The 27,938-nt window shown below is 37.1% G+C and overlaps 2 protein-coding genes across 3 annotated transcripts; one reads left to right on the forward strand and one right to left on the reverse strand.

The window, feature by feature from the left end:
- The first annotated feature begins 4,313 nt into the window (after positions 1-4,313).
- Positions 4,314-20,883, forward strand: LOC132055577 (stromal processing peptidase, chloroplastic). Its single transcript, XM_059447468.1, is given in 27 exon segments — positions 4,314-4,431; positions 4,462-4,706; positions 6,843-7,034; positions 7,695-7,936; positions 8,841-9,039; positions 9,573-9,620; positions 9,814-9,921; positions 10,039-10,227; positions 10,316-10,615; positions 11,282-11,383; positions 12,724-12,858; positions 13,465-13,689; positions 14,022-14,225; positions 14,491-14,661; positions 14,965-15,114; positions 15,250-15,335; positions 15,337-15,385; positions 15,772-15,999; positions 16,135-16,287; positions 16,502-16,628; positions 17,687-17,789; positions 18,443-18,563; positions 18,642-18,722; positions 18,959-19,060; positions 19,216-19,366; positions 19,684-19,807; positions 20,395-20,883. Coding segments are annotated over 25 exon segments (3,747 nt in total). The 5' UTR covers positions 4,314-4,431; positions 4,462-4,517; the 3' UTR covers positions 19,776-19,807; positions 20,395-20,883.
- A 1,918-nt stretch (positions 20,884-22,801) lies between these two features.
- Positions 22,802-27,445, reverse strand: LOC132055578 (NF-X1-type zinc finger protein NFXL1). Of its 2 annotated transcripts, none has more exons than XM_059447469.1 (2): positions 27,314-27,445; positions 22,802-27,043 (listed from the first exon to the last, which is right to left on the reverse strand). In XM_059447469.1, the coding sequence occupies exon 2, from the start codon at positions 26,973-26,975 to the stop codon at positions 23,220-23,222; it is 3,756 nt and encodes a 1,251-aa protein (XP_059303452.1). In that variant the 5' UTR covers positions 26,976-27,043; positions 27,314-27,445; the 3' UTR covers positions 22,802-23,219. The 2 variants fall into 2 exon arrangements, with proteins under 2 accessions (XP_059303452.1, XP_059303453.1); XM_059447470.1 differs by having other exon boundaries at positions 22,802-27,009; positions 27,314-27,442.
- Positions 27,446-27,938: the final 493 nt, after the last annotated feature.

Raw genomic sequence — 27,938 nt, forward strand, 5'->3', positions numbered from 1 at the left:
TATGTTTGAATCTGAACAGTTAGTTAATTGAGATGGATATCAATCTGTCGGTATACATATAAGAAATTTAAAAAGAAAAAATCTAGAATCAAAATATTAGTTTTTCCTCGTATTCTTCTAATTTTCTTTTTCACATCGATGAACAACTTTCATTGTCATGACAATGACAAAAAAGTCCGTCTCTTTCCATCTCAAAGACTTAATTCCATCATATGTTTTTATTTTTTAAACTCCATTTTCTAATTATAACTAGAGTGATGGTACATAAAATACTTTTTGTATATGCTGCTAATTGAAGTGAATAAACATCTTTGACCTATGCATCACACAACCATATATTGCTAGTTTGAAATATAGAGGCAATAAAGGTCTGTTTGGAAAGCCACCCGGTAATTGGAATTGGTGTAATTACTAGGGTAGTAATAACACAGCATAATAATTACACAGTCAAGTAATTACGATGATCTGTTTATTTGTCATCACGTAATTACAGTGTAATTACAAGTGTACTGTTTGATTGCACTAGTGTAATTACACAGTTAATTTAATTTAAATTTCTTTATAGATGATATTAAATTCTGTATTTAACAATACACTATTTCTTGAAAATATATTAATTAATAATCATATATTTATAACTAATATTGTAAAAATAATTTATATATTGTTTTCAAATTAATAATATTTTAATTAATTATAAAATTAAAAGCAGACTTTTTTGTGAAAACATCATGGACTGAATGTTTGAGAAAAAAAAATATTGATATTTATAAATAAAATGACATAATATTATTCAAATGTTTGACAAAACAAAAAATATATCAACTATAAGTTGAAATAAACAGCATGCAATGTGAAATAACAAGTCAATAATACTAAAGCAAATAAATTAAAATCGAAAATATAACCTAAATTCAAAATCCAAAAAAAATAGTTTAACATAATACTCTCATGTCAAATTTCAACATTACATAAGGAAGTTCCAATGTAACTTAAATAAATACTATGATTTAAAAGAAAGGAAAATATAAAATATAACATCGCTCATTTAATAACATTGTATGCAAAGTTTATTCTTGTTACCGACTCATTCTTTCTAATGCGGGAGGTGTAGCTTCAAAAATCAGAATAATAATACAGTTAGTTAAATGAATTAAAAAAAATGAGTAATTACATGGAATCTCAAGAAGTAGAGGTTGAGAATAAAAGATAAATAATATAAAAAAGAAAAACATATTCTAAAAATAAAAATAATTAAAAACTAAAATTAAAAAAGAAGCTAAAATAATAAAAGTTAAAATAAATTAAAATAAAAAATAAAAGTAAAAACACTTAAAAGCAACCCTGTAATTACAGCGTGTAATTACTCACCTCAACCCCTCCTTGAGAATTGGAGAGTGTAATTATACCCTTCAATTGCATACCAATTTCCACCTAACTAAGTAATTATTTGATCAAATAAACAGGCCAAATTGTGTAATTATACCCAATTCCAATTATTCGGGTACTATCCAAAAATGCCCTAAAATGTAATCAATGGATATTGATGGTCAGACAAATGGGTTACAGGAGATATTGTGTGCTTGCAGATTTAAAATCACAGGGCCCGATACGTGAATCTCAGTATGGCTAAATGGACAACTAGCCACTTTTTACATCGTTAATTAGAAATTCGGTAATTTGCACAAATAGAAATTTTTGGTGTCATCGTTAAAATCTTGATCCCCGCTAATAAAATTTTAGAACCATTATTCGGTACTCCTAAGTTTGTGATTCATATACGAAACTTAACATGGACTAATTTTATTAACTCCCAAGGACTACTCCATTAGAACCCAGAATTTTTGTCTTAAATTTTATACGCGTATGTAAATTTTGAATTTCAATATATTTTACTGGAGTTCACATTAGTGATTATTATGGAGTTTATGATTCTACAACTAAGAACTCAAAGAAAAAGTCTTGGAGTTCGTAGTTTTATAAATAAGAACCCAATGAAAAGGTAATGAAGTTCGTAGTTCTATGACTAAAACTCAATGATTATGTCATGTAATCCGTAGTTCTACAAGTGAGAATTCAAGAATTGTAGTTGGGAAAATGAGAACGCCGAGATTGATGCGCGAAAGATATACAGAGTGATGATTAGGTAATGATACCGGAAAAGGCGCGGAAGTGGCTCCCGTGGTGGTCAAGATGAGGAAAGCCGTAGGTTAAGGTGGTTTATACGTGAAGTTATGAGATAACAAAAATGCCCCTAGCGAGTAGGTTTGAGAGGTTGGCAAGTGAGACAGATACGTAGGGTCACATTTGTGCGTGTGTCGTGGGGGTGATTAGATGACATGGTGCATATTCACTTACCGAGAACACGATCATAAATGTGAGAAAGATGTATAGTCGGAATATATAAACGATTAGTTGGTAAGGATAGTTGTCTTTGCTTTCGTGATAGGTTTGGTGGTTAGTTTAGAGGGTCGTATCTCGCTTTCTTCTTTCACACTGAAGAATATAAGCACTATCCTCCTAGTCTCTTATTCGTATTCACTACTTATTTAAAGTATCGACCGTACTAATTTAAATTGCCATGGTATAAGACTTACTAAAGAGGAAAGTGTTGGCTAGATTTTTTTTTTCCAATCGCAGGATTTGAACCTGAAACTTCTGATTAAGGATGAGAAATTTCTATTTATCTGACTACAACTCTTGTAGATCGATGCATCTTGCACACATATTGAATAGTAATAATCAATGGCAGAGTCAAGATTTTTTACCCAGGGGTTCAAAAATATATAAAAGAAAGTAAGCACACGAAAAAGTCAAGTGGATTCAACATCTACTACATATACATAAATAATGATTTTAACCTTACGTATATAGTGTAATTTTTTCGTGAAAGGGGGTTCATCACCACTTGGCTCGCTCGTAATAGCACATAAATTTTTCTATAATCGATAAATCTCTCGAGAAGCAAAGATATATAACCCGAAATTCGTAATAATGTGATATTAATTCCTATACATTTTTTCACTTAATTAAATATATTAAAATCACAGTATTTACGATAATCTAATTCATGGTATGCGATTTATATGTCATATACGCATTTCCCTTAGAAAAACCCGGATGACGATAGTTGTGGTTTCATAGCCTGTTTGGCCAAGCTTATATTTCCCCAAAAGTACTTATTTTTTCCACTAAGTGCTTATTTTTAAAAAAATAAAAATAAAAAAAATCGAGGTGCTTGGGCTGCTTTCTTTATAAAATAAGTCATTTCTGTAAAAGCAGGAGCAGCTTTTTAGAAGCTAAAAAAATAGCTTTGCCTAAAAGACTTTTGAAAAATACTTTTGAGAAAAATACATTTAAGCACTTTTAAAAGTTTGATCAAACACTAATGCCTGTTCAAAGTTTCGCTTAAAATAAATTGGACAAACACAACCGTTTTTCACCAAAAATACTTTTTGAAAGCACCTTTGAAGAAAAAATTACTTTTCAAATATGTTCGATTTGTAAGCTCGACTCAATTAAATCTTATTTTTGCACTCTTCTTCTTCTTCTTTTTTATTTTTTTTTATTTTTTATGTAAATGTGTGCGTGTGAGAGGCCGCTCCCGTGATTGTTTTCTCATCTGCATGTGTAGGGCTAGTAGGTTCGCACGTGCTTAGGACCCGTTTGGCCACGTTAGTTTTCATTTTTTTTCACTTTATTTGAGAATCGTTGTTCGACAAACGAAAATTTCTGTGTTCGACGGTCTATTGGAAATTTATTTCAAAATCAACGTTGGGCTATGAATATTCAATAAGCCGATGATCTATCAAAAAACAACCCCTTTATCCCCAGGGTGGGATAAGATACGCGTGCATAACCCTTCCCGTGACTCGTGAAATTATTATATTATATGTATTCTTGTTGCATTGATTTTGTATAAAATACAACAAGTTATATACATAATCAGGAGCGGATTTAGAGGGCGGGGAGGGTGTTCACTCGTACACCCTCGTTAAAAAATTATATTGTATATATGAGATAGATTTTCGCGTTTACGATATATATTAATCATTGCCGAATACCTTAAACAAACGCAAAACGCAATGTTTCGCTTAGTAATATTCAAATTATTTCTAGTGTCATAGGTTCAAATGACCATACATAATTATACCTAATTCAAAAGACAAAATAAACAATATCAAATTTTATACCATAATTTTCGCTCAATAGCCGTACTCAATCCATCAAACCAAATGTTGATTCTTTTTGTTTTTTCACAATAAAATGAAAAAACAAGAAAAAAAATAAAAATCTGAGCCAACTTGGCCAAACGGTCACCACTTAACAGTTCACACCGCCTACTCTCCTCAACCATACCCTCCAAACACTTACCGTTAAAACGAAAGGCTCATCTTTAACTTTCTTCTCTTTCACAGTGTTGACACTCTCCTCTCTACAAGCGACTTTCATTTTTCATCTCTCATCTTCCCATAAACCCTAATTTCTCAAGAAATTGAATATTTTGGGAAGAAAATATGCAAGCAACATCCGTTGTATTCAATACTAAGCCTGTTCTTGCTCCAATTCATGTCAAGAGTTTATATAGTGACCCATCCTCATCTTCGTTGGTAGCATCTCAATCTAATTGGGTTAATAGGAAAAAGAGCATTAAGTTGCGTTCTCGTAGGCAATCTCAAAATCGAGCTTATCTTATCCAACATAAGGTATCACAGTCTTTCTTGTTCTTTGTGGTACTTTTGTATTTGTCAATTGACTTGTTTTGCTTCAATATTAATGGGCAAGCAATAGCTGGTTGCAAGCAATAGCTGGTTTGTAGTATAGATAAATTGCATCCAAGGGTTATAAAGATTGAGGAACAAGTTTTAGAGTTGCTCCAAGCAAACTAAGTCCACTATTTTCGTAGGGTTGGGGGCGTTGATTTTTTTGTTTTGATCAAGTAAGTGTATTTTCATTCATAAATATGACCAAAATTCTGGCCGTATACAAGGGATATAGCAAAAGATAGAGAATTTACACAGCAATAGCCGGTTGAATTGTAAAGTTTGATTGTTTGGAACACAATACATGTGCATTTGGTGGGGTTTTGATAGGGGTGGGCACAGTTTGGGCCAACCTGTAAACCAAACCGAAATCCGATCTTTTAAAATATTTGGTTTGGATATTTGGATTATGGATTGGACTTCGGATTTTATTTTTAAAATTTATGGATTTCGGGTTGGATATGGATTTAGTACCATGGATTTTTGGATATCCGAAAATTCGAAATTTTTATACCTTTTATCTAGCTCTAACTATATCATATGTGCCCAGTACTAATAAGTCTAGTTTCTAATGGTCCAATAGATTAGTACCTAAGGCCGTACCTATTAAAATATTAATCCAATATACAATTCTCTACTATCAAATATAATACAGGGTTTTCTTATTTCTCAAGTCTTAAAAGTCTCATGTTAGCGTCACCCACGGCAGAGTTCTTTGTTATTTTTTCAGATGACTACTTAGATTTTATTTTGTTCATTTTCACTTTTCCAGAATGCTTTTATTTGGTATGAATTTACTATGTTGGACATGACTTGGATTTGTTAATACTAATTTGAACTGGAAGGCTTTTTTTACTGAGCAAGATTTAGATTTACCTCTGTGGAACTAACACATGAATTTCGTTCCTAATAAGTTTGCCTTAAGTCAAGAGTCAAATCCAAAAATCCGAAATATCCAAACCGAATAATCCGAAACCGAACTTAAAATATCCAATCGAAGCCGAACTTATTTGGATTGGATTTGGATTGTAATTTTTTCAATCCGAAAACCGAATATCCAAACCGAAAATTTCATATCCAATCCGATGGCCCGAATGCCCACTCCTAGGTTTTGAGGTCCAAAACTTGATAATAGTGTGAATATTAGGACATTTGGTAAGTGATAGACCTTGTTTTCTATGTTGTATTGTGTACTTTTTTTTTTTTTTCTTCTGTTATGACAGTGTGGGGTGTGTGTGCCAACTTGGGCGCACCTCGACTATTCCACTTAGCACAAGTGTAGAGTAGCTCTACCCACCAAGACTTAGGTTGATGGGAAGAAATCACCTAGTTTTTCTTGTCTCCGCTGAGAATTGAACATGAAACCTCATGGTCCTCCTGCTACTTCATTGTCCACTAGGCCACAACCTTAAACATATTAGTCATTTCCTATCTTGACTTCAATGAAATGTGATTGAAGGTTGTTTAGTTTCATTACGAGGTTGATAGTTCTGATTTCCCTGTACAACATGTGTATAGTGATCTCTGTATTTTTTTGATACTTAACTTTCAAAATAACAAAAAAATGTTTAGATGGATATAATGATTAGTGCGTCAATTTATCATTGCCGGAGAATTATAATGATTGCCTAATTATTTATTAGGCATCACAAGTTCATGGCTCTTTTTCATAAAAGCCTATTTTGCCTCTCAGAAAAAGAAAAGTTCAGAAACTGCAGCAGCTGGAGATATATGTGCCAGGTTAAGGCTTTTGAGACCATTTTGGCTTCTTCTTGGTCTTGCAGTAGGTTGGTCAATTTATTGGGTTGAGGGCTGCTCGTCCAACTTACTCAGTGAAAGTGGCTTACTATATGACATGTACTCTGAAATGAAAATGAAGATGATTGTAAACACTTTTGGACATGGAAGACAAGTCAAAATATTTTAAACTTGAGGGAAATGAATGTATATTTTTTCTTTTATTGATTCCTGGTTAATTTTTGTCTCTTTTTTTGTTTTTTGATTGAATTCTTTAGTCGCATCCTTCTGACATTGCCTCTGTTAATCTATTATCAGCTCTGTTAATTTCTTTTTCTTAAGTTGCAGAATGTGCAGGGAAGATGCCTTCATCAGAATGTGGAGCAATTAAACAGAGCCAATATATTAAATCGGAGGCAGCCTGTTTCGTGCTTTCTTTATCCTCAAACCAAACAGATTCTTGTCGAAGGACCGAAAAATGGAGTCTTTCTTGACAAGTCTAGCTTTCATCTGTCAAAGCAGCCTCGTGCCAATGTAAGTTAGCCTTCAGCAGTATTCGTGGTGGCCTGTAAGTTGTTATATGGTGGTTTAAACACTTGATAAATCTGCAATTGTGTTTGTTGACGTGCCCCATCAAATTTTTTCAGGGTTTATTAAGGATCTTTTTTTTTTTTCTAGATAAGATACTTGTTGAGCTTGTCTTATTGACCTCGCTTTTAGCATTGAGATTATTGGTTGGATTTGAAATGGTTTACAGTGAAGAAGTCAATTTGTAAAGGATCATGGATAAAGTTTGTTAATAGTAGATCCCAATCCCCAAAATGTTCCCAATTCTTCTTATCATGATGATGACGGCAAATAGGGGACATGTTCAGTTCATGCAGCACTGACTAGCTCAATCAAATGTTGATCAGTAGATGTTGATGCTTTCCATGTGAAGAATGAGCGAAGCACTGTCTTATCTCTGGTTAAACTCTTTTGGTGCTCCTATAAGGATGTTGCATGCCGAGATGTTTTGGGCTTGTTAATCTATGATATGTTATATGTATATTGCAGTATTATTTTGTTATTTCTTTGCTGCTTAACATTAGTTTAAGAACTAAAAGGTGCAGTTTTGCTTAGCTTTGCATCTTAAATTCAAATTATTCGACTATATTTGCCTAGTTTTCATCGGCCATAGAATATCATTTCCAGGTCAAAAAATTGGAGGTTCCACGGGCAACTGTTGGCCCAGATGAACCTCATGCAGCAGGTACAGCATGGCCAGATGGTGTCTTAGAGAAACAAGGATTTGATATGCTTGATCCTGAAGTAGAGAGAGCAGAGTTTGAACAGTTTTTGAGTTCTGGACTTCCATGTCACCCGAAATTGCACAGAGGGCAGCTCAAAAATGGACTTCGCTACCTCATTCTACCTAATAAAGTTCCTCCAAATAGGCATGTTCCTATTATGTTTGAAAGAATCAAGATATTTCCATTATGTTATTACGATTCCAAAAATCTCGTGTTCCCCCGTGAATCAACACTGTTTATGGATGTTGCTTCTCCTTGAATTTGGGAGAAGCACATTGTCAATATCTATTTTCTTAACCTTTCATTTTTTGGTTAAATTAAGGCATTTTATAACAGCACACCAAGTTAGCGTTGGAAACTAATTAAGCAGTCTGTGTGGCCATTTATCACCATATTTCCTTTAATCTTACCTTAACTTTTCCACCATCATCTTTCGAATTATCCCGACTGTACAATCACACTGCAGTCTCCAGAAGAATATATGAAATAGGATTGATCTTTAAATACATCCAGTGATGATTTTGAAACTGCCGCTGAAAGGAAAACCGAGAGGTGAGCATTCTTAGATCAAATTATCTAAAAAACAAATTGACCAAAACCAATTTAACCAAATTAAAATATTCTACAACCCTAGACAAGAGTGGATAGCTCAAATTGAAAGCACCTCCCACCTCCAACCTTAAGTTTGTGGGTTTGAGTCACCAAAAACAACAACCACAACATACCCAGCATGATCCCACTAGGGGGTTTGGGGAGGGTAGGGTGTACGCAGGCCTTACCCTTCCTTGGTTGAGGTAGAGAGGCTATTTCCGTAGGACCCTCGGCTCAAGATGTGGGTTTGAGCACCATCAGAGCAGATTACCATGTCAAAAATAGAAGTTACATACATTCTACAACCCTAGACTATCCGCTTTAAGGGCATAAAAAATTGGTCACCCCCCCCCCCCCCTTGAAAGTAAATTTGATTATTGTCATGCTATAAAAACAATCATGTGATTCCCTCAGTCTCTCCTTATCCGCTGCTTAATCTAGTCCATGTTAAGTACAGATTTGAAGCACACATGGAAGTTCATGTTGGATCAATTGATGAGGAAGATGATGAGCAAGGAATTGCCCACATGATTGAACATGTTGCTTTTCTCGGAAGTAAGAAGCGCGAGAAACTTTTGGGAACTGGGGCACGATCAAATGCCTACACAGATTTTCATCATACAGTGTTCCACATCCATTCACCCACTAGCACGAAGGTTTGCCTAGTTATCATGTCATTATGCCTTTGAATTTGTGCTTGTTTATTTCATGAACAGTAGATGATCTCATAAATACAGTACTCACACCTGTAACCAGTTTCTTCCTTTTTATCTTTTTATTTATCGTGAATGGGGGAATCATTACACATAGTATGCCCGATCGGCGTATTTTTTTGTTTAACGCCCCGTAACTAACTTCATCCTATCTAAAGTTCCAAAGAGAAGATAATAGTAGGAAAGAAAACAGAGGTCATAGAAAGAAACAGAATTCAAGAATGTTAATGCCTTCTTGTGATGAGGCATTATATCACATGCATATGTAACATAACCAACTAGATTGACCTAGTCAATGCTGATTTCGGTAGACTTGCAAAGTGTATGAAGACAAAGTTGTTCCATTTAATGCTTTTTCACCTGTAACAACTCACAGTGTGATCTCAAGTAATGTCTATGTGATCCACCTATTATTTTTGTTGCTTTTAGTTAGTTTGCACCACATGAGTTTGATTGATCAAAATTTCTTTCTCCAGGGCTCAGAAGGCGATTGTCTTCCAGTGGTCCTAGATGCTCTGAATGAGGTATTACTAGTAATTACTTTTCATTTGCTTCTTTGATTGCAGCAATCTTCGCTTCTCCTAGAATCTTGTGTCAGTTAAACTGACCGTATGAAAAATCCCATGCCTCACGTGTGCTTCCCCTTTGGGCTTACTTAGTAAGAAAGCTTATGGCTGATCGTTTTGACTTTTTTTTTTTTTTTTTTGAAAAATATAGATCGCTTTCCATCCCAAGTTTCTTTCTTCGCGAGTTGAGAAAGAAAGACGTGCAATACTGTCAGAGCTACAAATGATGAATACTATAGAATACCGTGTTGATTGCCAGGTAATTAGCAAGCTGATCATAATCATCTTTTTGCTTGTTTTTATGTAATTCATTAGTTTGAACTTCTCATACTAATTTAAAAAAATAAAAATATCTTCCCATGCTTTGTGATCTTAGTTGTTACAACACTTGCATTCCGAGAACAAGCTGAGCAAAAGATTCCCAATTGGGCTGGAAGAGCAGATCAAGAAATGGGATGCCGATAAAATCAGAAAATTTCATGAACGTTGGTACTTTCCAGGAAATGCCACCTTATACATTGTGGGAGATATAGATAACATTTCACAGACCATTTACCATATTGAAGTATGTTCCTTAGCACACGGGAATGTTTGTCATTTTATAGAGGTTTCCTGCAACTGTATCTAGTACTTACAGAAGAGTCTCTCTGCAGGATGTTTTTGGGCAAACCGAAATGGATAATGAGTCTAATTCAGCACCTAATCCAAGTGCTTTTGGTGCAATGGCTAGTTTTCTGGTTCCCAAGCTGACAGTTGGACTCTCAAGCAATTCCACGCATGATAGGTCATCTGTTTCGTTGGATCAGTCCAAAGCGTTGCGGAAGGAGAGGCATGCAGTGCGGCCTCCGGTTCAGCATAATTGGTCTCTTCCTGGACACAGCGATGATGCTAAAACACCACAGATATTTCAGCATGAGTTACTACAAAATTTCTCAATTAATATGTTTTGCAAGGTATACTGGACCTAATACTGTGTTAAACTCGTGTCTACTATATTTCTCCATTAACCATTTGTAGCTTCCTAACTGATCACACTGGACATGACCATATATTGAATGGTAAATGAAAGAAAGTCACTTTTGTGTGGAAATTATTGTTTCATCTTCCCCTGGTGTAACTTCAACCTGTAAAGCTCTGCAGGTGTTCTCTATTGTGATTTTATGCAACGATCAGACAGTCTAACACCCTGTCCTCTTTATCTTTCAGTTTTTTTTTGGCCGGTGAGCTGGTGGGTTAAGGGTGGTGCCAGCTGTAGCAATAAGTTTTTTGGTTTTTGACTCAGATTTTGTTGTTATTTGTCTACAAGTCGTAGTCATGTTACCTTCTCACCCTTAGGGTGGATTCACCAGCCATCCCAGCAATATTCATTCTCCTCTTTGATGTAGGAATGATAAGATCTCATATCTCACTCTGATATGGCATGTGAAACTGATATTTTTCTATCCATCTCAAATCGTTTTATCAAATTATGCAATATGCATTTCATTTATGGTGGTGCCTGGGGTTTATATCATGTTCGTTCTTCCCGGCATGGTCTTTTCTCAATTTCCTATATGAGCTTCGTTCTTGTATCTGCATTTTCTGATTTGCTTTTTCTCTTATTATTATTCTTTACCTAGATTCCCGTGAAAAAGGTCCGAACATATGGTGATTTGAGGAATGTGCTAATGAAGAGGATATTTCTTTCTGCTTTACATTTCCGCATCAACACTCGTTACAAGGTGCATCTATGTACTTTTGTCTCCCTTTTATCCTTTTCTCTTTTTCCTCTTACCCTCAGTTACATTTTACCATATGATGTTAAAAATATGCTTTCAGTCACGCCTCAAATATTTATTAGCTTGTATACTTATTCTTATGGTTTACTCTGTCTAGAAAAATGTAAAATTCAATGTAACTTGTCCAAATAGAAAAAAAGAGAGAAGAATATAGATTTCACAATTTAATTGAAAAGATTTTAATGTAAATATTCTTTATAAGGTAACGTGATGATTTATAATATGATTCTTTAAATTCTTTCATGCTTTATTCAACATGGAAAAATAGTTTATTTGTCTGCATTTACTTCTGATGGGAAACAAGGGGATTTACTTTTTTCTTTCACTTTCATCATCTAGAAGGAGAAGGTCCTAACACAATGAGCTGATTTGTTGGAGTGGAATGGGTTAAAACATGATTCTTAAAAGTTTTATTGTGCTGAATTAGCTAAGAGACTGGTGCTATGATATTTCAAAATGGGTTCACCACAAGAGAATCATTGATTAAACATGAAGAAAGGTGACTGATAATGCAACCATTGCCTCATCCTTGTTTTATTTATGTATTTTTCAAAGTTAGCGAATGGCCAAACTTTCCCCTGTAAATATCCCAGAACAGTTTCTGGATTTTGTGAGCTCCTTGCACATAGAACTGTTTACTTCTATTTGGAGCTGACAGTTTCACTGTGTTAGCATAGGCTCACATATTTTTGTTCAGCCACTGTATATTTTTGTTCAGCCACCGTCCCTTATGGATTTTGTTAGCTCCCTGTTCTAGCATAGACAAATCTACTGGAGCTAACAGTACTTCTTTTGCAACCGTTGCATCTTCTTGATGCCAGCAATGTAACAACTTACTCCATAATTTTTTTTTGCCAATGGTCCATAGTTGAGCAGATTCATTTTTGGTACAAGTTTTTATTTATTTATGCTTAAATTTAAAAGATTTATTGAAGAGCAAAGAAGAGGACGACATGGCTAAGGACAATATGTCCTTAAAAAGAAACCTAAACGGCCAAACAGAAAAAAGGCATATACCTTCCCAGTACTACTTGTGCTTTTCGATTTTTGGTTTCCTGCATGGTACTATCTTGTTGAATTAAAAGTTTTTTCTATTCCCGAGAAGTTTGTATGTCCAGTACACTAGAGTTGCAAGGAAGACTTTCCTATCTACAAACTGAGAACTGTGCTAGTTAATTTTTTTTTTTTTTTTTGGTGGGGGCCGGGTGATTCTTCTGTACAATCTAACAGTTGAAATTCAATTTCGGCAATTTTATTGTTTGCTAATTTGAAGAACTTTTCAGAGTTCAAATCCTCCATTCACCTCAGTTGAACTGGATCATAGTGACTCTGGAAGGGAAGGGTGTACTGTGACCACTCTCACAGTGGCTGCGGAACCTAAAAATTGGCAGAATGCAATCAAAGTTGCTGTGCAGGAGGTTTGTTCTGCTATTTGCTTCAGTGCAGCAGTTGCTTTCAGTTTTTCTCTTGATAATTTGTTTTTATCCTCCTTGTTGCCATTGTACTCTTCTTGATTATGATGTTGCTGATGTTCGTTTTTGTTGGAGATATAATTAAGTAAATAAAAGTATGCTCTCTCTAAAGCTTAGGCTTTTAGATGAGATGGTTACACACTTCAACATGGTCTCAGAGGTGGTAGAGGTCTTGAGTTTGAGTCTCACCACTACCCATTATTAAAAATAATTTATACGTGCTTGGTTCATGAAAAAGAATTAAGCCCGCACATGAAGGGTTGTCTCGGAGATATAATTAAGTAAACAAAAGTTTGCTACTTCAACAACTTAATATTTTAGATGAGATGGTCACACACTTCAACAATTATATCTTTCCTTTGCATCTTCTTCTGTGCTTTTCTTCAAAAATGGATCAAGGCTGCTCTTTGCAATTCCTTGATGCCTCTTCTCTTTTCATTTGTTCTGATGGGGATATTCGTTTTTATTTATGCTGATCATATCCTACTCTTCTCGTCTTCTTGCCTATCATTTTTCTTCATTTTTGATGATGTTTTCCTATATATGATGAAGGTCCGAAGGCTGAAAGAATTCGGTGTCACAAAGGGTGAGTTAGCTCGTTATACAGATGCCTTGCTGAAAGATAGTGAACAGTTAGCTGCTATGATCGACAATGTTTCATCAGTGGATAATCTGGATTTTGTTATGGAGAGTGATGCACTTGGCCATACTGTTATGGATCAAAGCCAAGGGCATGAAAGCTTGCTTGCTGTTGCCGGAACAATCACTTTGGAGGAGGTAATCTTCAATTGGTGCTTCTATACTTGCAGTGGACTTCTACTCTCCACATTGTCTTTTTAGAGATTATCTTGGAGATTCCATATCAGTCCAACATGTTGCATTCATCAGTTATTTGAGGTTTATATGATGAATATACGTTAATTATTATTACTTGCTGAACCTGCATATATTTGCTCCTTTGGTACGTAGATGATCTCTTAATCTCTGATCAATATGCTACTCAGTCCATGGCGCCAACCATATTTTGATATGTCTTGAGTGTTCAAAACTGTTGCTTCTTGGTGATTGAAGTTCTTAACAATATTTTCTATTACCTAACTACATTTCAGGTAAATGCCACTGGTGCTGAAGTGTTGGAATATATTTCTGATTTTGGAAAACCATCAGCACCACTTCCTGCAGCAATTGTTGCATGTGTTCCAACAAAGGTGCATGTTGAAGGAGGAGGAGAAGATGAATTCAGAATATCTCCAGAGGAGATTACAAGTGCTATCAAATCAGGTCTGAAGGAACCAATTGAGCCAGAGCCGGAGGTGGATTTTCTAAGTTCTCTCATCTTTTAACTGCTTTCAGTCACTTATTTTGTTTACGGAGCACTTTGCTTTCTTAGCTGATAGTTCAGGGCCGAACTGCTGCAATTTACTTCAAATTTATTCTCTTAACAAAGTCTTAAGTAGTATGAATTTTTATTTTCTTTTTCTGACCTAAAACTCTTTTCTATCTGTAAAGGCAAGGTAGAGGCTTTTTTGTTGACAACTCGTGGATGACTATTAACTGTTTCTTCTTTGATGTTTTCAGCTTGAGGTGCCTACAGAGTTGATCACATCAGAACAACTTGAAGAACTGAGGTGTAAGAGGTGTCCATCCTTTCTCCCAGTGGAGACAGATTCAAATGTCACTAAATCCTATGACGATGAAACTGGGATCGTTCAAAGACGTCTTTCAAATGGTATTCCTATAAATTATAAGGTATGGCCCTGTACCATGTTCAAGTTATATTTTGACACTAGGGTTTGTCCTGTTATCGCCTTCAAAAGTTTGAAATTTTAACATTACCCAATGTTTATGGTTATTTTAATTCCTCCAATCAAGTTCATAAGGTCATTTTTTGGTGTACCCAAATAAAGAGGAATTGATATACGGTTGAGTAACATCTGAGATCTTGCAACCAGATGAAAAATAAAATAAATAAATGAGAGAGATTCCTGTTTTCTTGGTTTTTCTTGCTTGCTAGTTGCTCTAGTTTCTTATTTTTTAGTTGTAATTTGATAGATTACAAAAGATGAAGCCAATTGTGGGGTGATGAGACTTATTGTTGGAGGTGGACGGGCAGCTGAAAGTTCTCATGAAAAGGGATCCGTGATTGTGGGTGTTCGTACTCTGAGTGAAGGAGGCCGTGTTGGAAACTTTTCAAGAGAACAGGTTAGGATCACATATTTGAATCTGCCATGGAAGTATTGTTGGGTGCCATGGAGTTAACTTCTTTGCTGAATGTGCATACACATTGTCTGGAATGACATCTGTCAACTCTTTTGGTGTTTTGCGATGTGTCTCCAGGTAGAGCTTTTCTGTGTGAATCACCTAATAAATTGCTCACTGGAGTCAACAGAAGAATTTATCTGCATGGAGTTCCGTTTTACCATGGGACAATGCAATGCGTGCTGCTTTCCAGTTACTTCATATGGTGCTTGAGGTAATTTCAACAAAGGGAACATATTAAGTAGTTCATACTACCATTATTAAAACTAAAATACAGTTTCTGCAGTTGTTGTCAATGTTGCTTATCATCCCCCACTTGTTTTCCCCCAAACCTTTTGACATTACCTAGATGAAAAATGATAAATCAATTTATGGTTTACCATGGAATGTTGCCAAGGTTTTATTGCAATTATTGGGTTATTATATCAGGACTGCTTTGTTTTCTAACTTGAAACTTTGCGATGAGATGTTCAAAGTTATGATTTGCTGGTCAAGTTGTGTGTGGCCAGTGTGCTAGTCATCTGTACAAATGAGAACACTAACTTGCTATTGTGTTGTTAAACAATATTCTCACTTAAGTTAAATGTGCATGACATGCAGCATAGCGTTTGGCTGGATGATGCATTTGACCGAGCTAAACAGTTGTACATGTCATATTACCGTTCTATCCCTAAGAGTTTAGAACGCTCAACTGCCCATAAGCTCATGCTAGCTATGCTAAATGGAGATGAACGCTTTGTTGAGCCAACTCCACATTCATTACAAAACTTAAATCTGGAAAGCGTAAGAGCGGCTGTAATGGATCAATTCGTCAGTGACAACATGGAGGTGAGCTTTGTCTTCTGTACAAAAGAATTTCGATAATCTTTTTGGTCAATTTGTTGTTCTGCTCATTTGAACATAGTACCTCCATGTCTGTTGATTGTGTTTCCTCTTCATTTGATTGTAATTGTCTTTTGTTAGGTGAGTATGGTTGGAGACTTCTCAGAGGAAGATATTGAGTCATGCATTCTTGACTACTTGGGAACTGTCAGACCAACAAAAGGTTTTGAGAAAGCACAGCAATACAGCCCAATCTTGTTTAGTGCTGCTCCCTTTAGTTTGCAGCATCAGCAAGTAAGAAAAGATTGTTTCTCTTTTTTTCTGTCTTTCTTTGGATGATCATCTTGGCTGTAGATGGCTTCTCGTTATATATGTTAAAATCCTATGTTTTAAATCTCAATTCTATTGTGGGCCTAAGATGTCTCATACTTCTATAATTCCAATTCATTCCTTCATTTTCCTTTTAAACTGAAGTTCGTTGGTACTGAAGTTCGTTGGTTATTGCCAGGTATATTTAAAGGATACAGATGAGAGAGCATGTGCTTATATTGCTGGCCCAGCACCTAACCGCTGGGGATTTACTTTTGAGGGGAACGATCTTTTTGAGTCTGTTGTCAATCCATCTGCAAATGACCGTGAGTGTTTTCACCATATACTTGGATTCATTTTTGCAACAAGTGTCAAATTGTTGAACTTATCCCAACAAAATAATCTGATGAAAAATAAATGTAATCTGATAAAATCCCCAGGGTTGCGGAAGATTTTCTTTAATCTGATTTTGTAGCACGTCTAGGGTTGAAAAAAACGACGTTTCATAAAAGCATCATGATAGATGGTCGCGATGGACATTCTAACTGCATTTCTTTCTTCTGTGGATTCATAAGCACACTAGAATTCCGCATTCCGTTTTGTGTGTTTGTCTCATTCAGTCGCTTGCTGTTTGTGAAAGAAACTCAAAAATTTATCAAAGCATGATATATGAACGCTATGATCTTCACTATGAATTTTGATCAAGGTTTCTGTAGTTTTCAAAGTATAAGTGCCTATGTTACTATCAAAGCTTGTGTCTCAAAATTGTAGTAAGAGGATAAGTTTGAACAAAATTGTAATAAGAGGATAAGTTTGAACTTTTCATATGTTTAATATTAAAAAAGTGGGTAGTAAAGAAAGATGAGTTAAGAACACCGCTGTCTGAAGTGTGGAAGAAATAGAGATGAAACTCAAGGTGTTATTTGGTAAAAATAAAATATTATTGTCTACGGCAGTTGTGATTTCCTAGTTGCCCTCCACTCTGAAAAGCTTATTTACTCTGCTAATGTGCATGTAATAACCATTTGCGGAACTAGTGAGTGACTCTTTCCTTGACTTGTTATTGCTTGACTTTTGACTAATTGTCTTTTTATCCTTACATGCCATTCTTTTGACTACATTGGTTCAAAGTCCGCTGTAGTATTGCTGTTCTTGCAAATCTTAGTTTACTAACGTGTCCTTATAGATGAACTAGTTAATGCATGGTACAACATGCATGATATACAAGGTTCTGCATTGACATAATTCAGACCGAATTCTCATACATCAGTCTTAGTATGCAAAACTTCCTAAAGATGAAGAAGTTAATAAATAAAAGATTGCTGCATGAATGGTATAGAGTGTTAGCCATCAACATAATGCAAACCAGTGAATTTCTTTCCAGATGAGTTGGAACAAAGCGACACGAACCTACAAGGACGAATCCGTAACCATCCTCTGTTTTTTGCCATTGCGATGGGTCTATTGGCTGAGATCATAAACTCCAGGTAGATTATGAAATAATACTTTGTTTACTCATTTTAATTTTTAACAATGCTAATTTTTTTGCCTGCTCTTGATTTTGAATTATATGAGAAGACGTGCAATATCTTGGAATTGATGCTAACCTAGTGAAGAACAGAACATAGCTGAAGCAAAAGGTCTATATGGTGATACCAACTAGTTGGGATTACACGTTAGTGGTGTTTTGTGATTGGTGTTGACTAGGGGTCTTTTAGTATGTTTAAAAGGTTGTATGTCTGTACGATAATTGTGAGACTTTTTTTTCTTTTTGAGAAGCAAGTATGAGATTTGGAGAGCTCCTTATGTATCTTAAGAGATAATTTTTTTATTATTCGAACTGATTGTGCCCAAGTAGAGCAAAATAGATATAGGGGATTCTTATAACCAAACTACTTTGGATTGAGGCATAGTTATTATCATGTCTTGATGGCAACTTTACTTTTACTGCCATTATGGTGGTACCGAGCTGTCAAATAAACTAATAGGATTACTATATTCTGATGACACAAAAAAGTGCCTGTTACATTTCATGCTTTAATGCTAATATATTTCTGGTTTGTGGATATTGAGGGTTGCTGTAACTTACTACCTCTGTTGCAATGTTATTTATTACATTATAACACGTTGATCTGTACAGGCTTTTCACAACTGTTAGGGACTCTCTCGGACTGACATATGATGTTTCATTTGAACTTAACCTTTTTGACCGGTTGAAGCTTGGGTGGTATGTCATCTCAGTGACTTCAACCCCTGGAAAGGTACAATCTTTTTCTACTTGAACTAGCCGATATAATGGTCCAGTTTTGTTTTCTCAAGACTGATAAATGTGCTTACAGGTGCACAAAGCTGTTGATGCTTGCAAGAATGTCCTAAGAGGTCTGCATAGCAACAGGGTTGCACCGAGGGAATTGGACCGGGTTTGTTTCTCTCCTCATGAATAATTGTAACAAAAGATCATTCTGTTTCACGTCTCAGCCACTACACAAGTCATTTCCCTAGGTTTTATACTGGAATTTTGATATTCTGGCATGTGATTGACTAGTTAGTAAAATTGATGTGACTAGTGTTTTCGAGTCTTATCTAATTTGCCTCTTTTCTTCCAGTCATGTTCTCTAAACTAAAATTATATGGTTTACACTTCTTTTCTGTATAGGCAAGACGAACACTGCTTATGCGACATGAAGCCGAAATTAAGTCAAATGCCTATTGGCTTGGATTGTTATCTCATTTGCAAGCACCTTCTGTACCTAGGAAGGTATTGCTTTATTCTGGCTTATTGTTCTCAATGCACTAATCTATCCATGATCAAAGAGACGTCACGTGGAAGCCCAAAGGCTTTGTAGTTTTATTGTTTAGCTACGCTATTCTTTTATCTTCAACTGCTTCTATCTTTCTTTTGTTTGTTATCAGGACATCTCTTGCATCAAAGATCTCACTTTGTTGTATGAAAATGCTACCATTGAAGACGTATATGTTGCCTATGAGCAGTTGAAGATAGATGAGAACTCTTTGTACTCTTGCATTGGTGTCGCCGGGGCTCAGGCTGGAGAAGATGTTTCTGGTAAAATAATGGATTCCTGAACGGGTTTGAATTGCTTTAGGTGTCTTTCATTACTGCCCTCTTTTTGGCTGCCTTCACTTATCTTGATCATAACATTTTCCACTTCGAGCTGGAATAAAGGCTATATTGCCTAATTTTTGTTTCTCTTCACTCGGTTTTTAAAGCTTTGTGGCCAATGAGTAATAGTTGTTCCTGTTATTCATTTTCCTTCTACTCTGTAGGAAGTTCTCAACTCATGGGTAATTATTGTGTTCTAGGCAACTCTTGTCATCTCGTTATCCACATTTTGCCATTAACAAATTGAACTGTTTGTGCAGCCTCATTAGAAGTGGAAGAAATAGATGATGGCCTTCAAGGTATTGTGCCCATGGGACGTGGGTCATCTACAGTGACACGTCCAACTACATGATTCATTGGCAAAAAAATTGTTGATCAGATAAGGTACATGTCTTGACTGTTTCATCTCACCGAATATAGGCTTTTCTATCATTCAATTTCTGGAACTTTTGTGAAAGGAAACCTCAGTTGTGAAGCTAAGCTTCTGAAAGGGAATTAATGATCTGGCACTGTGTGATGAGTAGTTGTTTAAAAAAGTACAGAAAAAGGTAATAATGAGAGTTAGAGAAAGAATGTGTTTCAGAAACATGAGGTTCAAGCAATACGTAGTTGTGGGATTCAGAATTTTAGATGTTTTTCACTTTTCTACTATATTGTCATCAGAAGGGTTTGAAACTAGAGAAAGGTTTGTTCACAGAGGTGTAGCTTTATGTTGTTTCTACTTGTGCTTCTCTGTAAGACATCGAAATATGGAATATGTGATGATCTTTTTAATCCTTATTGTCTCTTCTACGAAGGAAAAATGTGTAACGGTTTGAGTTCCACAAAATGCATTAGATGGTGGAGTTTTAGTTTATGTCATGCCCACTAGTTTTTTAGCCTTATAGATTTGGCTTTACATTATCAAATTAATAGTAGTTTTAGCAACGGTTTGGAGCTCACATTGAAACCACATTTGTTGCTTCTCTTAGGTGGTAGGTTAGCATATACGTGTCAAAGGTTTACACGACAAGCTAGTGCATCTCACATGATTATTGACTTGTGGCTAAGAGGAGGTTTAGTAAGATCTTTGAAGGTCTGAAACCTTCAGAAGTCCCCAAAAAAATAAGCAATTGGAGCTACTTCTTTGATGGCTTGTGCAAATAACTACTATCCTTGAGGCCAAAGCAAGATTATTTGCAGAAGTGACGGCATTTTACTCTGGTCATCCATTGATCCTTTCGCAATGTATCGACTGTTTAATGATAAAGTCCACATAGTTTTTTTTTTTTTTTTTGGTTACACCACAGATCGAGTAGCTGTTGTATTGCTCCCATATTTGATGTATAGATTCTATAGTTGGGGATTTTTCTTTATCCCCTGTATTTGTTGAGGAAAGGGAGGAACTGACAGATTACAACAGTTCATGTATTGTGTACATACATTAGTGCAGATGCAGAATATACTTGCATTCTTTTCTACACCTCTGTTATATTATTTTTGCAAAGCACTTATTTCCATTTCCATAATAGCCTACTTAGATGTGCGATAAAAATCCCGGGATTAGTGGGAGTGAACACCAAAATGAACCGACACACTTCTCCAAAATCCTTCTCACAAAGTCCTTTAAGAAAGTGAGGTGAACATTTGAAATAAAATTAAGGTTAAAATTGGAAACAAAAGTTTATTCAGGTTTAAATAAAGGCCTAATAATGCATGTACAGGCTCTTGAAGTTGACACAAATTTTCATTTTAACACTTCAACTCATCTTTGTTCCTATTAGATAGTCCAACACCCACCAAAGAGCGTCAATTAGACCCAAAATACTTACGTGGAACAAGAGTAACTCTCACTTATATTCAAGCGCGTGATCAGCTCTCTCGCTACATCTTGATCATCATTCAAGTAAGCAACTTTTTTCCTCCTCCTTGAAACCATCACCACCTCTGAAGACCACCATTCCACCGTTGATGGTTAAAAAAACACCAAACTATAGCTTGCTTTGAAATTACCAACTGCGAAATAAAAATTCAATTTAAAAGAAAAACATTGTTCTCGCTCTTCTTCTTCCGGCAAATTCATCAAAAATCTGAAATGCAGTTTCTTTCCGCTCATCAAAATCCTCACTTTTCGCCCATTTCTGCATCACAGAAACCAACTCCGACCTAAATACTTCAAGCTAGAAGAATCCTATTTGGAACGCTAAAAATAATCTGAATACTTTGGTTAAAAAAATTACAAATTAATTTTTCTGAGATAAACCCATTGACAACCCCGAACTACCCAGAGACGACATTTATATGGGATGGTTCAAATATCTATGAAAAGCGTGACAAATTGCTCTAGGCTAAAAGGAACTTAACAAATAACTCAATTCCGGTCGATTCCTAATCTCCTTGGAGCATATGCTCTTCCTCGAAGTAAGTTGAAGTTTCTTTGACTTCGGTGATTAACGGTGGTGTTTTAGCAGCTAGATTATGGAATGTGGGTGGTAGGTTTTCCGGTTACTCTTGGTTTTGTGGCTATGGCGGAGATAGTGTGGAGATAAGGAGGGGTAGTGGGTCTTAATTGAAGAGCAAGAGTAATTTCTTACTGACAAGACTTCCTTCATTCTTTATATTGCCACGTGTGCTGCGTTTGACACTCATGCACTCATTTCTTTTTGGAACTCAACTTTTTGCGTTCAATACACACACTTTAACATTAGTTGAAGTGTCTAATAGGAAAAACGATGACTTGAAGTGTTGAAATGAAAATTTGTGTCAACTTCAAGAGCCTGTACATGCATTAGGCCTTAAATAAACTAACACATGTTTATATTATACCCATATATTCCCTTTTTAACCCAATTGGAAATAAAAGTTTTACTCGCTAAATATATTAATACGATTTCGAAGTCATCTATCTACAACTTTTATTCAAAAGAAACTTGGGTTCATATTTCCCTTTGTTTTTCCCAATGGGACAAGTACTCGTAACGGCTACTATGGCAAAGTCATACTCTTGAATTAGACATTAGTGTCATTTCTGTTGTCTAGTTTCGTTCTTTCATTGGAAAAACGGGTCATAGAAAAGCTCTCAAAGGAAGCGTAGTTATGAAATAATCGAAAGTGAGCCATATACTGAAGGTGTTTATCCCTCCTTTTCTCTTTTTCACGTACGCCAAATATAGGATACACGTAACACCATGACAGAGACATAAATCTTTTGTCTTTTTTTTCTCCATTACTTTATAGAGCGCAGAAGTGTAGAGAAATTGACAGTTAATAACTACTAATATGACCATACCCGTCTGTTTAACTAATCGAAGCAGTCATTTCATTGAAGTAAAACTTAACCAAAATGATACTATTGAACTTGACCCATCGACATTATATCAGGTTGAAGGAAAAAGCTCATCATATCAACACCCAAGTCATATTAAGGGAAGATCAATAAGTCTGGGTTTTACTAGTAACCACCCATTAGTTATTATTACTACCAACTATCAAGAGCTTCAAAGGCAACAACAATATACTTGTACAAGCAGCATCTTAGAACTGACCAATTGGTACATTACACCAACAAGAGCCTATAACAACTGCCCATTCTGAACCATGCAACCAAAAAAATTTCCCTCCATTCTTTTCCTTCATCGAGGAAACAAGAGGAAACTGGCACCAAGGCTAAAGGAGTTGTGTTTTTTAACCAAAAAGAAAACAGCACTCTCCCTTTAAAACAGGAGCTACTAAACATCAATAAATCAACTCCTGTCTGAGCACTTCAAGAAAAATAGAAGAAATATTAGACAACAAAAACATATGCATTTCCACGCCCTCAATCGTAAGCCTTGTCCCAATCGTCCACTACATCTTCCATATCGTCGACTCCAGGTTTGGGGAGCAAAACTGAACCCCCCACTTCTGGCTCAGTAACAGGTTCCTTGATCGTGATAGACGCCCTGGGCAAACTGGAAGTAACTTCAGGCTCTAAGACACTCCACCTATTCGAAGAGGCAGTAGGTGGAGCTTCATTCGCCCTCCAGGCCGAAGGAGTTGCTGAATCAGTGGGATTCTTGGACCATTCTTCGGCATCCCATGGACTCTCCCTCAAATGAGGCTCCTGGACTACAGCCTTCTTCCATGGATTACCCTTAAGATCCTTGGCTCCTCCGGAAACTCCCCAAGCATTAGCAGTGGATGATGTCACTGCTGATGCAACACCGCTATGAGGAACTAGAGCAGCACCACAATAAGCCGACCCCTGGTCTAGCCTTCTCATAGCTGTTGCTGCTCGGGCAGGATCACTGAACACGGCCAAAGCATTCTTGTCATTCAACCAGACAAGCTCACATTCACCACCAAACCTGAGAACTAAAGCACTAATGTCTGCATCTCTTGGCAAGTCAAACAAAGCCACAACAAGCCTTGGATCCATATCCACCAGAGAATCAAAAGCAGCAGGCTGAGCAATGTTATTGACGGTACAACCTTTGGCACCAAGAATACGCGTTGGAGCTTTTGACTTGGGTGTAACATGTATAACGATGAATCTCTTGGGTTCCCAACCAGCTGCATTTACTGAAAGCTTCCACCTTGCAGCTATCAGTCTAATTGCATCCCGCTTTTCTTTCAACATTGGGCAAAAAACATGAACGTTGAGCGCGCTAACCCCGCCTCTGCTCCTGCCTAGAACCAAAAACTTGCACCTTTCCTCTATAGACAAAACCCACTTGGGGTCACGCCTAAGAAGATCCCCCAGCACTTCCGAGACAGCTGCATTCTCACCAAAATGGAGGGCCTCCAAATTTGGGGGACTTATACCAAAAGCATCAGAAAGAACCTTTTTCTTCTCCATCTTTGCACACTCACCATCACAAATGAGCTTCCTCTGACCAAGAGGAACCTTCTTCCCATTTGTTTCAATGGGTTGAAGAGGTGAAGGCAACTTTTGGATTATAGAAGCTTCGAAAAGAGAGTCAATGCTCTGACCTCCAGCATCACAAGGAACATTTGCTGCGATCCGGCCACAAGAACAAGTAATAGTAACAGGAAACTCACATCTAACATCTGGACATGACGAAGAGGGGTGACAAAGAGCAGTACATGTGTGCCTGCAATCTCTTCTAGGAGCACCACACGTCTGCCCACAAGAGGCCCTGGAGCCATTGCTGGGTCCCGCAGAAACATCACACGGCGAAGGATGACAAGTTCTAGCACATGCATGCAAGCCACATTGCCTGGTCTTCCCACAAAGCTTGTTACATCTGATGTCCTTCGATCCGCAAGGTATATTTCTCAAAATTACATGCCCACCAACGCATTCCTTTGCTACAGGAACAGCACATGGCAAGCAGTCTCCAAAATGGCAGCTGTGAGTAGCTGGATGGCCACAAGGCTGAGGAACCGAGCATGGTAACTGACACGAAGGAGTAGGTGTGCCACAAGGCAGCGGAGGAGGGATCGACGTTCTCCCACAAGCACAACTCAAATCGGTGAATATTGTCTCAAGACAGGGAGGGCAGTGACCACTGTGACAAAGTGACTCGCAAGAATGCTGCCCACATCTAAGCTTCTTCTCACATGGCATTGAACAAAAATGAGGATTCCAATCACCAGAGACGGATTTTTTTGGATTAGAAAGTGGGCAACATCGCTCACTGCAACGATGTCTTCCACAGTTCTTCTTTTGCCCACAAGGTCTATCACAAGTGAACTTCTCATCTTCTGACTGAGTTCTGTAACATTCCACTGTTCGAGAAGTTGAACCACAGCGGCATCGTTGAGTGACAGGAACAAGACATGGTGTACAATCACCAGAATGACACACCGCTTCACAGCGATGGACCCCACACCGGAGGCTTTTACCACAGACCTTGGAACAGGTTGGAATTGGATCTAAACAACTGTGTCTTTCTACTTCCAAGCTTGTTTTACCGCAATAGCACGTCCTGACCTTGCTTGGCAACAAGGCACAGTCTCCACATGGCCCTGGATGGCAGAGCTCATGACAGACGTGGTTTCCGCAACTAAGCTTCTTTCCACAAGCTGAATTGCACGAAAAGACGCCGTCCTCCATCTTGATATCTCCTTTCACACCCATGTCTCCACAAAGAACAGCCTCTGTTTTCTTCTTACAAAAGCAATAGGCATTCACAACAATTTGACAGTGGCCACAAGGACCAACATGGCAAGTTTGTTCACACCGATGACGCCCACAGTCAAGAAGCTTACCACACTGCTGTCCACAGGTAAGAAGGGACTTGCGATCAGAGCAGCGAGTGGTAATTACTTCCTTCCCGCAGGGGCAACTTCTAGCCGGAGCAAATGCCTTACAAGGTGGACAAGGACCAGGATGGCATTGTAGGACACAAACATGAGGGCAAAGATCCTCTTCACTCAGACCATCATGCCCTGGAAGCTCCTTCTCAAGTTTTTTGCCACAAGGCTCTCCACATGAATGTGGGGTCAAGTACAAATCTGAAGGGGGTTCTTGCCTCTTCCCACAAAAGCAAAGATACCGGATGTCCCTGGATGAAGTGAGCTGGACGGATTGACAGCCTGGACAACGCCAATTAAACCCTTGATTCTTCTCCGCGGATGTATCAACAGAAGTGGGAGCTCCTGCCCATTTCTTGATACAATTAAGATGGAAAATCGAGTAACAGCTCGAACATGACCAAACGGGTGCAGACCTCCCCACCATATCATAGCATATCATGCACTCAATGTTCCCCTTCGACAGCTTCTCCTGAATTTCTTGCACAAGTTGAGGCAAATTAGGGTCCTTCAACTGTTTGTGTTCTCCTTGATTAATCCTCCCATTAACCGGCCTCTCCACCCTATTCTCCTGATAACCATGTCTCTGATTATGGTTCTCCCTGCCCCTTCCCCTCTCTCTCCTTTGATTAGGATATGTCGCCCTATTGTATTTGGGTTCCGCATAGGTGTGATTCCGATTAACTGGTGCAACTGACACGTTATCCTTGTCTTCTCTTCCATTACCAGCTGAACTTGAACCATTTACACCCTCTCTCCTTTGATTCTTATACGTCACCCTATTGTATTTGGGTTCCGCATACGTCTGATTCCGATTAGCTGGTGCAACTGACACGTTATCCTTGTCTTCTCTTCCATTAACAGCTGAACTTGAACCATTTACGCTTTCTCTCCTTTGACTCGTATACGTCGCCCTATTGTGTTTAGGTTCCGCATATTTGTGATTCCGATGAACTGGTGACTCATTATCCTGGCCTCCTCCATTACCAGCTGAACTTGAACCATTTACAGTCTCTCTCCTTTGATTCACCCTATTGTATTTGGGTTCCACATAGGTCTGATTTTGGTTTCGATTAACCGGCACATGATCCCTTCCATTACCAGTTGAACTTGAACCATTTACACCGAACCCAGGAGTCACAAGTGTGGTTGTAACCGTGGTGAGAGGGGCAGGGGCAGCTGAAACAGTGTTGGTGGCAGTGGATCCCCGAGCTACCCACCGAGCAGCACTTTGATCAGGATTATTATTTCTAGTAATCCGATTATTGTTATTATTCCTTCTATTGTTGTTGTTGTTTTGTGCAGGAAAGCTCATATTCTGATGCAAATCTTGTAAACACCCAATATCCCTATCCAACGACAGATTGACACAAATCGATTCAACTGAAAGATAGAAAACAAGAAACACTCAGAAAAATGAATAAGAATTGTACTTAGACCAATTTCAATCAAGAAAACTACAACTTAATAAGGAACTTCCAAAACTATAAAAGGTTCAATTTTCAAGCCCTAAGTATTGAAGAGAAGAATGAATATGAATCGTACTTGGAACAAATTTCAATCCAAAAAGTAATAAGGAATTTCGGAAAAACTATAATAAAAAAATGGTTCAATTTCAAACCCTAAATATTAAAGAAAATGTTTGTTTAATACCTGATTCGAGAAAACAGGGAGGAAACTGAAAGGAAAAACAAAAATTCTTTCTTTAGATTAGTTCTTGTGATTCTCCGGAGTCGGTTACTCGGCTGTTATTGAGGATTTTTTTTTTTTTTGGCTCTCGAGAAGAGAGAAGGGATGATAGAGGGGTAAGAGAGGAAAAGGGTTAAATAGGGCTAAAGGTTGGGAAAGGTTCGCCTTGGTGAACAAGCGATGGGACCGCTGACCCTGTACCCACGTGACATATTTATATTTGCTTGGGCAACATGCTTGACTATTGACTAGGTCGGTTCCTTTCTTGACAAACCCAATTGTGTGCAAAGGTCCACTTTATTTTTTATTTTTGTGAATTATTCTTTAGATTTCTAACCAAACTAGATGGCCTATGTCCGCGCTGCGCACGGGCCTAACACTTTAGATTATAGTGTATTTATATGTATATAGTTGTGTTTAAATAGTATATATATATATTTTTATATTGATAATAAATATAAAAAGTTTGTCTTTGTTTTATATATATATATATATATATATGTTCAAAATACGATTAATATAAATTATAGTAATAATATATATATATTATAGGGGTGGGGTTCACTCATGTTGATCTTTTTTACCTTTT

Source organism: Lycium ferocissimum, chromosome 5 (genome assembly GCF_029784015.1).
Source record: "Lycium ferocissimum isolate CSIRO_LF1 chromosome 5, AGI_CSIRO_Lferr_CH_V1, whole genome shotgun sequence".
NCBI classification, from domain to species: Eukaryota; Viridiplantae; Streptophyta; class Magnoliopsida; order Solanales; family Solanaceae; genus Lycium; species Lycium ferocissimum.